The 14,050-nt window shown below is 37.3% G+C and overlaps 1 protein-coding gene across 1 annotated transcript in view; it reads right to left on the bottom strand.

Annotated features, from left to right (window-relative positions):
* The window catches only part of AK9 (adenylate kinase 9), a 122,519-nt gene that overhangs the window by 32,332 nt on the left and 76,137 nt on the right, over positions 1-14,050 (bottom strand). The window contains exons 25-28 of the mRNA XM_067702394.1: positions 9,178-9,390; positions 5,497-5,757; positions 4,139-4,257; positions 349-568 (exon numbers count right to left, since the gene is read on the bottom strand). Coding sequence (XP_067558495.1) covers positions 349-568; positions 4,139-4,257; positions 5,497-5,757; positions 9,178-9,390 — 813 coding nt within the window. The remainder of the gene's footprint in view (positions 1-348; positions 569-4,138; positions 4,258-5,496; positions 5,758-9,177; positions 9,391-14,050) is intronic.

The raw sequence follows: 14,050 nt of genomic DNA, 5'->3' as shown, positions 1-14,050 counted from the left end.
AGCTAGTGAAAAAGTCAATGAAAATTTTAATTCTTTGTGTTTCAAGGTCTGCTCCACTTGCTGCCTCTTCAACTGTGCTCCAGTGTCTGGTATAAGGATACTTTGGTGCTACCACTATCTTTAATTTTACTTGCCTTGGAGTGAGAAACATTAACATGTAGATAATCATAAAGCCCTCAAATCATTCTTAACTCTTTAATTATAAATTGTCTTAATATTTGATGAAAATGTTTTCATACTGAATGTGGTATTAAAATCAGAAAACTACATTTTTGTAAAGACCACTTTATAAACTGGATAAATGCTGAACACATTTACTCTCATGCTTTTTTTTTAACAGATACATACCTTGATTTTTGCCTTCATTTCTTTGATGAGTTTTTTCCTTTCTAATTTCTTCTTTTGTTTCATTTTCCACTTTCCAATTTGGGTAGGAAGGAGGCGATCAGAAACATCTTGATGATCAATTTGTATAAAAACAGCAGCATCTGGGAAAAACCCATATTTCCCCAGAAACTGGACCTCGTCAGGATATTGCGGGAAACCATCTAATACAAAACCTGTGGAACTAGGTGGAAATTTCATAACTTACTTTATTGGCTTAAAATATTATATTATAACTATTGATTTAAAAATGAAAAAAGTACTGATAACTTTCAACTTTACATAAGACACCCAATGAATAACCAGTTTCCTATAGTACCTTTTAATTTTTTAATATTTCTACATGCTGTTTCTTCTCCCAAATGTACTGAGTTGGATTAAAATGATAATATTTTATACTTATATTTATAGTATAAAAGTACTGTCAATCAGTTTATAGACAATTACTATTAATTAGAAGCCTACTAAAAGTTGTGAGAAGATCACAGGGAAAGAGAAAATAAGTTCTCTGCTTGGGACAAGTGACCAGCCTAATGAATGTGTCACCGTTTACATAAAGAGTCTACTTGGCTGCCCTCTACCCCTTTATTGAGAATCCTTACCCTTTAGTCATTTTTCTTCTAATGATGTTTCTTTTCATGGGAAAGTTCATAACCCTCTTCCCTGGCTCCCTTTGTAACCAGCGACAATTATTAATGTTGTCTTGGCTCATGTGTAAGATGATCGTATTCAGACAGGATCATCAAACTTGCTCAAGTATGAAGAAACTTTAAGAATCATGAAAATAACTTGGAATGTTAACACATTTTCATTAGGGAGTATTTATAAAAACAATCAGGCTTGGAGAACCTGGCTTGGTTTAGTTGAGAGGTTTAATATTGGTCCCTTTTTGAATGAAAGTTTATCTCATTTATCTAAGATTTGGTTTAACTATTTATATTTAAATATACGTTCTCTTCTTCAAAGGAATAGGACTTTCATGAATATTTGACAGTTTCAGCTCTTAACTGTTATTTAGAAATGTTGTTTTCTTTCTAATTAAGTGGGCAAATTTACATATATTGGCCGTAAGATATGTGTTGTTTTCTTTAGAGGTGCCTTCAGCAAAGTCTCTTCTGTTCTAGCTGTTACTTCTTTGTCAATTACATCTAAATCTTTTACCCCTACACCCAAACTTTCTTCTGAGTTTTGATTTAGAATTTTCAACAAGCTGCCTAGTTTCTCCATCTGAATGCCCTTCAGGAATTATATATGCATCATACTGTCAAAAAATCACGCTCACTGTTATCCTTCCACACAGCTCTTCCTCTGACTCACTAGTATCCAGGTGCCAAACTTCAGAGACATCCTTCAACCCCCTCTTGCTTCTCACATACAAAACCGAAGTAATGTAACTAATGTAATTAGTTACATTAGATCTCTAGGACAGATGCCTTTTTAAAACATGTTTTTTCCTGATTATAAAAGCAATAAATCTCACTATAGAAAAATCAGAAATAAAGTGATGAAAAAAGGACAAAATTATCTGCAACCTCATATCCAAGAGGTTACTGACATTTTGTTTTGTTTCTTTCTAGTTGGTTCTTCATTTGTTCAACTTTCTATCATATTATAAATAACTTTGTATCCTTTTTTAACATAACTGTTGTATAATAAAATTTCTTATGCTATTACAGTCTTCATTGTAATAAGTCTTAATGTAGTGCTAATGTTCAGCTATTTTATTTAGGCTATTACAATTTCACTTTTACTTTTCTTCAATCCATATGCTTTTTTTTTTGTTTTTGTTTTTAAATGTATGTGAGGTCAGGAGCTAAGTTAATGAAGAAAAACCCATGACTATGTTGCTGCCAGCAACATGCCTAAGTTTACTATGACTATTGATCTAATTTAGGGAACAAGAAATTAAAATTAAAGTGACTAATAATCCCACTACTTGGTTAGGCCAGGGACTAAGTGAAAGAGAGTGACCAGAGGAGGACTGGGACCTGCCAGTTATTTGAATTCTCTAATGATAAAGTTTTCTTATCTCCAGAATGAGAAAATAAACTTTCTGTCCCAGAGGGAAGTTGTAAGGATTAAGGAAATTAATATGAATAAAATATAGGAGAACAGTATCTGGCACACAGTAAGTTCCATATAAGTGTTTGCTATTATCAGTACTGTAAGTATCATTTCACTTTCTTCTGGTGGATACTGAGGTAAGAGATTCTGGTTAGGAAATCGAGGTGAAGCCTTAAACTCTGGTGGCCTGGAATTCTTAGTTTGTTCTGTCTGGCGTCAGGCTTGTTCCTGGCTGTTGGTAAAGGGATGAGACTATGGACAGCTATTTAGCGGTGTGAACAACCACTGCAACAAAAACAAAGAGCGTTGCTCATCAACCAGTTATACAGGGGTTAAGTCACAACCCACTGCAGTCACCTACCGACAGCGTACCCTGAAAAGAATTCAGGATGAAAAAACAGGATGAGGCACTCTGTCCTTTGGATAAACAGGCCCCTAGATAGTTAAATGCATATCTCAGGAAGAATTTCAATGACCCCAGATTCTTGCATTTTCCCATACATAGAAAAGCACTAAAATCATTAACTTGGGATATCTGTTCTTCGTGATTAGCAGCAATCTTTTACCAAGATATATGCTTAACTACATGTATATCCTAGCCAAGAAATTCATACATGTGTACTGGCTCCTCCCCTACCTCTTTGGAACAGGTCTTCAGAGCTATCTCCCAGGCTACAGTCCTCAGTAAGACCCTGAATAAAATTTAAACTCACAACCCTCAGGTTGTGCGTTATTCTTTAAGTTGACAGTGGAATTAACTAATTGTTAAAAGACTACAAGGCAGGGCTTCCCTGGTGGCGCAGTGGTTGAGAGTCCGCCTGCCGATGCAGGGGACGCGGGTTCGTGACCCGGTCTGGGAAGATCCCACATGCCGCGGAGCGGCTGGGCCCGTGAGCCATGGCCGCTGAGCCTGCGCGTCCGGAGCCTGTGCTCCGCAACGGGAGAGGCCACAACAGTGAGAGGCCCGCGTACCGCAAAAAAAAAAAAAAAAAAAAAAAAAGACTACAAGGCAAAGAGTCTGGTACGTCATGAGTGTACACAGGTTTAGAATATGGATCCTTAATCACAACTACACATTATAATCCCCTGGGGAGCTCCAATGCCCAGGCCCCAACCTCACACCTCTAAAGATTTTGATTCAATTATTTTGGGGTGGGGTCCCTGGCATCAGTATTTTTAAAATAATCCTCTAGATGTTTTTTTAAATTTATTTATTTATGTATTTACTTTTGGCTGCATTGGGTCTTCGTTGCTGCATGCCAGCTTTCTCCAGTTGCGGCAAGCAGGGGTTACTCTTTGTTGTGGTGCGCGGGCTTCTCATTGCGGTGGCTTCTCTTGTTGTGGAGCACGGGCTCTAGGCGCACAGGCTTCAGTAGCTGTAGTTTGCGGCCTCTAGAGCACAGGCTCAATAGTTGTGGCGCACGGGCTTAGTTGCTCCGCGGCTGTGGGATCTTCCTGGACCAGAGCTCCTGGACCAGTGTCCCCTGCATTGGCAGGCGGATTCTTAACTACTGCGCCACCAGGGAAGTCCCTAAATAATCCCCTACATGTTTTTAATGTGTGGAATCACTAGTTTACATGAGAGTAAAGGAGAAAATTCTTAAATTTATGTTGGATTACGTTTTTAACTTTTAAGAATAAATCAAATAAAAGTCAATAAATGTATAAAAGCCTATATAAATTAAGATACCGTATGGGTTCCTTAAACCACCACTCAGAGAGAATTGCTTCAAGGATTTCGGGAGGCAATGGCTCATTTTCTGTTAGATTTAATCTGATTGCTTCTTCTTCTTCTGTAAGCTGTACTTCCTGAGGTTACAAACAAAAATCAGAAAACAAAACAAAAATTTTAAACTGTATATTAATAAATAATACTATGTTACATAGTTGATTAGGATAAGAACTGTTTTCCTCAGGTCAGTTTTTTCAAAAGTATTTACGTATTTATTTATTTTGGCTGAGCTGGGTCTTAGTTGCAGTACACGGGACCTTCGTTGCAGCATGAGGACTCTTAGTTGCAGCACGCATGCAGGATCTAGTTCCCTGACCAGGGATCGCACCTGGGCCCCCTGCATTGGGAGCACGGTGTCTTAACCACTGGACCACCAGGGAAGTCCCTCAGGTCATTTTTTATACTGTTGCTCATAAACATTTAAAAATCTGAACTCTTTTCTTTAAACCAATATTTAATATGGTTTTAAATATTAAATGATAATTACTATTGCTAAGAGGAGTTACTAGCAATTAGCATGACTGATTTTCATACATGGTCTCAGGATACCTGTCTCATCATTTTTACTAAAACCTTGTTCAGTCTGTATCACACACCTATAAAGCTTAACTGATTTTTGTCGTCTATCTTATAATTATTCAACCAAGATCCTGATTAAAGGATGGGCCAGGCAGGCAGTCATCTGGAATATAATCTGTACCTGCATCCATTTATAGGAAATCATTTGAGAAGAAAAGGGTCCAGCTATATCAGAAATGGTTAAAAAGTGAGTTAGAATTAAGAACTTTCTCTTTATACCTCCAGATAGAAAACACCTAAGAGATATATACAAACTTTCTTATGAGGCATCATTAGAAATTAATATTTTGAGATCTCCACTGGCGCTGGGACAGATTTTTTATGACGTTAAATAGAAAACGGAGAACACAATAATGGAAAACCTTACAGTCTAGGTCAGACATATCAAATAGCATAGTCCCAAATAAATGCTATATAACACTCTTGTCAGGAAAAGCTTTTCTGTTTTTTATTGGAGTCATGTAAAACTCAGTATTTTATATTCTAGATGAGCAGTAAGATCTGTATTAAACATATGGGGAGGATGACTCTTAAATGATTTTTATGGGCTATTTTTTTCTTCTTAGAAACTTTATAGAGTTTGTTTCTTTTTTTTTAACATCTTTATTGGAGTATAATTGCTTTACAATGGTGCGTTAGTTTCTGCTGTATAACAAAGTGAATCAGCTTATATTCTTCTCCCCCAAAGTAACACCAGTAAGCACAGTTATCTGCAAGGAGAGTATTAATATTCCTACCAGCTTCTTTGTATTTTCTTCCTCAATTGTAACATTGGCCTGAATTGCAAGCTCTTCAAGTTCTTGTTTTGCTAATTGTTCATCCTCAGAATCGTCCTCAAATTCAGGTCCAACTTTCTTCTCAGTTTTAAGCATTAATTTTTCTTGAAGAAATTCTTCAAACTGGATATGAAAAATGCCCAATTCTTCTGCCAACTGTCTTCCACATACAGTTTTGCCAGAGCCATGGGGGCCCAAAAGGCATACTCTTAATGGAGGAGCCTGCCACAGGGGGTGGGTCAGGGGGTTGGAGGATAGAAGGAGAGTGAAGAAAAGGAAGCTTTGAGAATTTAGAAAACGTAAGGCTTATTATTAACTGCCCTCCCTAAGACTGAATTATCACTTCACAAACTCAAGGATGTTTCAGCATTAGGATACCAATTAACATGATTCATTGCGTCAACCATGGTCCTCAGGGATCATCAACAACCATAGAGAATCTTGATATCAAGTGCCAAAAGGCATTTAATAAAATTAAATTAATTTTGTTCCTTTAAAAAAGTTTTAATTAAAGAAGAATGGAAAGGCACTTTCTTAGCACGATAAAAACAACAACAAAACCTCTCTACCAGACAAAAAGCCCATTGATACTGGAACACTAGGGGTCCCTTCATTAACTCCTGTAATCTCTGTATTGGAGATAGGGAAGCCCCAAAACCAGAGAACCCACAGAGATCCAGATGTATGGATTGTCCATTGATGCTTAAATTGTCAAGAACAACGGTGAGAGTTGGGATGGAGGAGCAGGGAAATCTTTTGTGAATGTGGGGAAATGACCATGATATTGGTAGGTGACGGCAAGGAGGAGTGGGAGATGGTGATATATCTGGATGGAATAAGCCTCCAAGGGGCTGGCAGTAACGGATTTCGAGTAGCAGAGGGAAGCAAGGAGCACAGTCTCATCACCTTCTGTCCTTGTGAAGGAAAGGTTCAGAGAAGAGTTTAAAGGTGCAAGTATACCAGAGAAATACAGGGGAAAGACGAGTCAGGTATCTTGAGGAATAGGGAAATTTAAAAAAAAAGAAAGAAACTTAAGAGATTTAAGAAGATAGCAAGTCCACAAAAGAATATCTGAAAACAGAAATATCAGAGAAAAGAAAGAGATCTTAGAGATTAAAAATGTGACTGCTGAAGTAAAAAGTTCAGTAGTACTGTGAAATTCTAAGATTCCCTAGCATGAAAAACACATGACTTCAGATTAAACATGTACCATGTGTCCAGTGCAATGAATAAAAAAGATTCTGGACAATTTTAAGAACACAAGATAATGAAAAGAAGCTCTTAAAAGCTTTCAAATATTTAAAAAATGAAGCTGACTTACAAAGAAATTAAAATCAGCCTAGTGACACTGGAGGCTACCTCACAATAAAGCAATACCTGTAATATTCTAAAAAGGAATGGTTTTCAACCTAAACTCTATGTCCATACTAATTGTTAAACATATATGAGAACCAAATGATGACATTTTCAGATATGAAGAAAGTTAGTTGAAAATGTGTTTCAGCAAAACAAGGGTTTGAAAAACCCACAAAAGCAAGAGGAAGACATGATGTAAATATCCATTGACTTTGCCACCCAGCATTTATTCACTCTTCTTCTGTTAACCACATCTGGATTCCCCCCAGGAGACCACCCTTCATCCCTCTCAGTTTATGTGCTTCCAGTGGAACTGATTCCATCATTAGTTAAAGAATTGGGCATGACATTAAAAGATGCTCAACATCACTAATCATCAAGGAAATGCAAATCAAGACCACAGTGAGATATCACCTCACACTTGTCAGAATGGCTATTGCCAAAAAGACAGGAAACAAGTGTTGGCAAGGATGTGCACTGTTGGTGGGAATGTAAATTGGTGTAGCCACTATGGAAAACAGCATGGAGGTTCCTCAAAAAACTAAAAATAGAACTTTCTTGTGATTCAGCAATTCCACTTCTGGGTATTTATACGAAGGAAATGAAAATACTAATTAGAAAATATATATGTACCACTATGCATTTCTTTGCAGCATTTATTTGCAATAAACAAGATATGGAAGCAACCTAAGTGTCCATCGATAGATGAATGGTTAAAAAAGATGTGGTACACACATGCACACATAATGGAATATTACTCAGCCATAAAAAAGAATGAAATCCTGCCATTTGTGACAACACTGATGGACCTAGATGGTATTATGCTAAGTGAAATAAGTCAGGCAGAGACAGACAAATGCTGTATGATTTCACTTATATGTGGAATCTAAAAATCAAAACAAACAAACATAACAAAACAGAAACAGACTCATAGACATACAGAACAAACTGGTGGTTGCCAGAGGGGAAGGTGGGTACGGAGATGGGCAAAATAGGTGAAGGGGATTAAAAGGTACAAACTTTCAGCTATAAAATAAATATGTCCAGGTTGGCTGTACAGCATAGGGAATATAGTAAACAATATTGTAATAACTTTATATGGTAACAGATGGTTACTAGACTTAACTTGGTGATCATTTCACAACATACGTAAATGTAAAACCACTATGTTGTACACCTGAAACTGATATAATATTGTATGTCAATAAAAAAAGAACTGGTCATGTGATAAGATTTAAGTCAGTTGATGAATCACTTGAGAAAAATAATGAAAAAGAGAATGGTGAATAGTGAAAATAGAGTGGTATGAAATTATGTAGGTGCAGTCTCACACCATACTTTTGAATCACATTTTAAATCCCTCAGTGATGAAATTGCTGAAGTGACACCTCACTCATCCACAGGCTAAACCTCTGGCAGACAGAGCTGTGTGGAATTCAGAGTGGATACGTAGCTAGGAAGTGAAGGGATGTAGATACATGACAATTTGCAGAAAAAGTGTGGACTCACCATTAAGATTTCAGGCTTCTGTCCACAGGGTTACGAGTAAAACAAGTCAATAGATCGCAAGTAGTGAAACAGACTAAGAGGAAAACAAAACACCAAAAGAAGACAAAAGGCCACATTCCTAAGTGACTCCCATCACCAGCAGGGCCAGGGCACAACCATCGGCATACTTCAGTCATCCCTATGGGACGATTTAGGTCCATGAAAATGGCCCAAGTTATCCAGAAGAGTTTAAATTGTGTTTTATAAGTTCTGTTTAACAAGGCATTAACGTTACTGAAAGTTATAACAGTATATTGTGATTTATATATTTTGATCTTGTAGTCCCATTCTAAGGAATTATACTAATAAAATAATTAAGAGAAACGAAGGATCATATGCCCAAAGATTTCCTAAGTACCATTTCATATCCACAATGGCAAATTCACACTATAAAAATTACTGTGAAAAAATGTCTAACAAGAAATTAGTTAAAATGGTATGTCAAAATGATTAGGCAATAAAATAAATCCAATACATTTACACACAGTAAATTCAGCTGTGACTTTCTACTTCAGCTAAAAAGATACCATGTGTTGGTCTGACACAGGCATTACTGAAGAAATCCAAATAGATAATTAGATTATGTTATATTCCAAAAAGTTGTTCTTGGAACCTAGATATTTCCATACCATGATATTAGATTGGGGACTTTACTACTGAGTAAAATGGTAGAGGCTGGTAATAAGTCCCTAAAAAAGTACGCAGGAGCGATTGTCAGGATGCGGATATTGTTTTCACCTTTAATGGTTCATCATGAGCCACATACTCCTCAGGTTGCTCCAGAAACTTTTCTTTAGCCTCAGGACTTGAAAAGTAATAGATCTTTTCTCGATATTTAGCTGCTTCTTCTGTGCTGCCTGGTTGTAGGATGAAGTTTTCTTTGAGAGCCACTGGACAAAAGTGCTTTGTATCTCCCAAATGCCTTCTCTTCTCTCTAATTCTATCTTCATTCTAGAAATATTATTCAAAGTTTGGAGAACACTATTAATGTATTATTCATGTAATACTAAAGAGGGAATTATAAAAAATGCAACTTGAATAGTATTTGATCCGTAACAATATCCATTTAAAACAATCCACAAAAGACCAGTTCTTATACTATTTAAATTAATCAAAAAATCAGGTTCTCATATCCCTCTGAGTTCACATCCCAAGCGTCTTTATTTTATAAAGAAAATGAAGCAGCACTGAGAATGAAGGCATCCCCAGCCCTCTACAGACAAATGTGTAATAAAAAACCCCATAATGTGCTGGTGCAGGGTCACTGTGAGGTCAGTTTCTAAAATAAAATTATTTCCAAGAAGTAAAAGCTGAGTCAGGGTCGCAACTTCTTACGCTTTGAAAATGAAATGGGAGATGCCTCAGGATTTGCTTTGTTTCCTACTCAGTGGCTATATATCAAATAATTTGGAACTATTTTATTTTGTTCAATTGGAAATGTGTAATATATTTTATTTGTGATAGATGAAGAAACTGTGTGTAAAGTCCCTTAAGGACTCTTGCAATTTATTTAAAGCAAAGTACATTTAAAAAATAATTTTCTGTGTTGTACAATACATGCTTGCTGTAAAAACATTCAAAACTTATCACAATGCATAGAGTGAACATTTCCTCTCACCTTCTTCCTTACAATACTATATTGACACTCAGTAGTTTTATGTGTATCCTTCCAGACCTCTTTTTCTAAGTTTATCCTACACATCTATATACAAAAATAGACACAAATTTAGACACAAATACATTATTTTTAAAAATACCAATGAAATAATACTTTACGTGATTATTCTACAACACACCTCTTTCCCCCCCCCCCCCCAAGCAAGATATAATAAACAACTTCATGTAAAGGAGCAAAAATAAGACTAATCTCTACTTTTCTTGTGTCATTCTTGTTCAATTTTTGTGTCAGGGTTATGCAAGGTTCAAAATGAGCTGGAAAGTACTGATGTTTTTCTATGATGTGGAAGATTTAAATAACATAGGACTTATCTAATCAACAAGAACTGTCCTATAACTCCCTACAATTTTTTTGTTTGTTCAGCTTTTATCTTTCACCCTAAGCAAATTTTAGTAATTCGTATTTTGAAAACGCTTTTCATTTTGACTTAAACATTTATTAAAGTTGTAATTTAAAACAACTATCTTTTAAAATCTGATTATATACCCCTTTCTATCTCAAATGTTATCTACTGCTCCTTCTTTTTACCTCATTGCCAGAAGTTTGTCTATTTTATTGCTCTTGTCAGTGAACCAACTCTTCATTGTTTTTGAAGTTTGTCTATTTTATTGCTCTTGTCAGTGAACCAACTCTTCATTGTTTTTGAAGTTAGGCCTACTGGTTTTATTTGGTTTTGTTTTCCTATTTCATAACTTTTGCCTTTGATCTCCTTTCTACTTTCTTTTGGTTTATTTTGTTATGCTTTTTCCTAGGTTCTTGAGTTGGATGCTTAATTTCTCCAGTCTTTCTTGTTTTTCAATAAATGCACCTAAAGTAAGGTTGCCAGACTTAGCAAGTGAAAATGAAGGCTCCCCAGTTATATTTGAATTTCAGTTTAAAAAAATGTGAGGTAGATGAGTGGTGGGTGACAAGGTTGGGGGGTCTTTTTGGAGCAAGGGATTCTGGGAAGATGGTGATCTACAGACTCTCTCTTCCCTTCTCTGCCACCTCAGTGGTAAATAGCTGCTGGGGCAGGTGGCTGGTAACCATGGACATGAGGGGAGACAACTGTACAACACTCTTTACTGCTATGAGGGGGACAAGTACCTGGAGACAAACAACAGAGGGACAAGAGCATTAAGATGCCAAGTCTTCGGAGGAATTTTGCCTGTAGAAATCTGTGGATTTCCTGGGGGAACGTTAGCATCAACAACTACCACCCAGGAGTGTTTGTGGTCTCTGTGGCCTGCAAGAGACCAAGAAGGAGCTGTATGGGCGGGAGGAGTCCTCCCTGACCCTGCATCTGGGTAAGTATGAGGAATCCAGGTAGCTGAGCTTGTCTCAGGCCTCAGCAACAAAATAGGTGACCTATCTGCTGCTATGCTCCTGACCGATGGGGAGAAAAGTCACTTTGCCTTTCATAATTTTTGAGAATGTTGTCACCTAAAGCACTCCAGCAACAGTCCTGAACTCCACTGAGCCAAAAAAAAGAAACAAAAAAAAAGAAACAAAACAACCATCCTTCTCAGGAAGCCTGGCACACACTGCAAGATTAGTCAGATCAAACAGACCACAAAACTCTGCAACACAGGCAGGGAAGAAACCCAATCTCAGAGTAGAAAAATGATGGAGACATTTACAGAGATTCATGTAAACACTAGAAAGAGTTCATGAGCACCAATAAAATATGTAAATGAGCTGAGGAAGAGAGTGAGCACTTGTGGTGGAATCTGGCCCCCAAAGATCCCCAGAACCTGTGACTATGATATCGTATGTGCGTGATTAAGTTAAGGATATTGAGATGGGAGGATCATGCAGGTGGGTCCAATGTAATCACACGGTCTTTATAAGAAGGATGCAAGAAGGTCAAAGGCAGAAGGAGATGAGATGATGGACAGTAGAGGTTGAAGTGATGAGTTTTGAAGATAGGGAAGAGGCCATGAATCAAAGAATGCAGATGACCTCCAGAAACTGGGAAAGATAGGGAAAGGCTTCTCCTCTAGAGGAAGGAACATAGCCAACACTGATTTTAGCCCTCTAAGATTCATTTCAAAATACTGACTGTGAGAACTGTACAATAATTTGGTTATTTTAAGCCACCAACTTTGTAGCAATTTGGTACAGCAGGAATAGGAAACTAATACTCCACTCTAGAGACCCCAATGAATGTCTTAAATTAGAAGGCTGAGTGTAAGACAAGTCTACACATATTTGAACAAATTCTACAAATGTAAGAACAAAAAAGTAAGAGATGGAAAATTTGGGGAAAAGATAAAATATTTGGAGGATAGATCCAAGAGACCTAACTGATATTAAGTATTGTGGAAGGAAAAAATGGAAGAGATGGAGGAGAGGCAAGAATTAATTTGCCACAAGTAGAGAAAGAAATAACCTCAGATTTAAACACACGCCAAGTGCAGGCAGAACTGATAAGGAAAGACAAACACCTGGACACACCTTGATGCAATTTCTGATCTCTGAAGCAACATTAGAACTGTTGTTTCTTTTTCTATTTGTGTTTCAAAAGCGAAATATCTTTGTTGTTGATCTTTCCTATTGTAAAAACACTGCATCTCGAATGTTAAAAAATCAGACAATATAGATAAGTATTTATCTATATTATTACTTGTGAGTCCCTCACTCAGAGATAACCGCCATTAACACATTCAACAGCCTGACTGAGGTATAACCGACATTAAAACACTTACATACTTAGTTTATAATTTGATAAGTTTTGACATATGTTTGATCCATGAAACCATCACCACAGTCAAGATAATAAACAGATTTGTCAACTGCATAGTTTGCTCCTGCCTCTTTGTAATCCGTCCCTCTTGTCCCTATTTGCCTCCTATCTGCTCCATCCCCAGACAACAACCGCTCTCTTTTCTATCACTATAATTAGTCTGCATTTTCTAGAATTTTATGTAGGTGGAATCACATACTATGTATTCTTTTTTGGTCTGGCTTTTTCTCTTAGCATAATTGTTTTGAGATGCATCCAGGTTGGTGTCTGTATCAGTAGATCTTTTATTTGTTTTTATTTTTCTGTGTGTGCTATTCCAGGTCTAATTATTCCCCGTTCCTAAGACTAGACTCTTTTTAATATACTACCCAATGCCCTGTGAATTATGAGGTTTTTCCAGTCTAGTTGGTGGGAATAGGCATTATTTCTGGCTCTGTGTGAGATCCAAGTACTGGTCCCACTAATCTTTGGTACTTCCCAGGGCCCTGAGTAGTTTCCTTACATGCGAAGCTGATCAGTGCTCTGTTGAATACTTGAAGGGGCTGCTCTGCAGGTGTCCAGAGCTCTCTCTGTGTACAGTTCTCTCATCTCTGGTCCCTTCCCTTCTAGCTGCTTTGGTCTCCAGGGGTTCTCTGCTCTATCTCCTCCAATCCTCCAATCAATGAGTCTCCCTGGCTCTGTCTGGGTCCCTCTTCCCTGTACCACAGCCTGGACAAGGTACATGGCCTTACAGACAGGAAGATGGGGAAATCGTAGGGTGCACTTCATTTATTTCCCACCTTTCTGGGATCACTGTGCTTCACTGTCTCATGTCAATGTCTTGAAAACTGTTTCATGTATTTATCCTATTTTTCAGTTGTTTCAGGCAGGAGGGTAAATCCAATCCCTTTTACTCCATCTTTCCTGGAATGACTGTTAACATTTGAGTACATACCTTCCCAGAATTTTTATCATGAGTTAGTGTACATTTTTTTGCTTTTGTCTGTATAGCACCTTTCTTTCCCTTTTCAAGTAACATGACCCTTCTCCCTCTTCTCATGGAGAACCACTTCTTCCACATTCCAAGGTTCTCAAATGGACCAGACAGTCAGAGTAACTCCTCACCTTATAGCCACTGAGTGCATGTGACTGAGGTTGGCTCAATCATATACAAAGTCCTCTAGTTACTATGATTAATAGGGGCAACTGACTGAGCTGGGAGAAGTGAA

Source organism: Pseudorca crassidens, chromosome 13 (genome assembly GCF_039906515.1).
Source record: "Pseudorca crassidens isolate mPseCra1 chromosome 13, mPseCra1.hap1, whole genome shotgun sequence".
Lineage (NCBI taxonomy): Eukaryota > Metazoa > Chordata > Mammalia > Artiodactyla > Delphinidae > Pseudorca > Pseudorca crassidens.
This window is presented reverse-complemented; position numbering and strand designations above follow the sequence as displayed.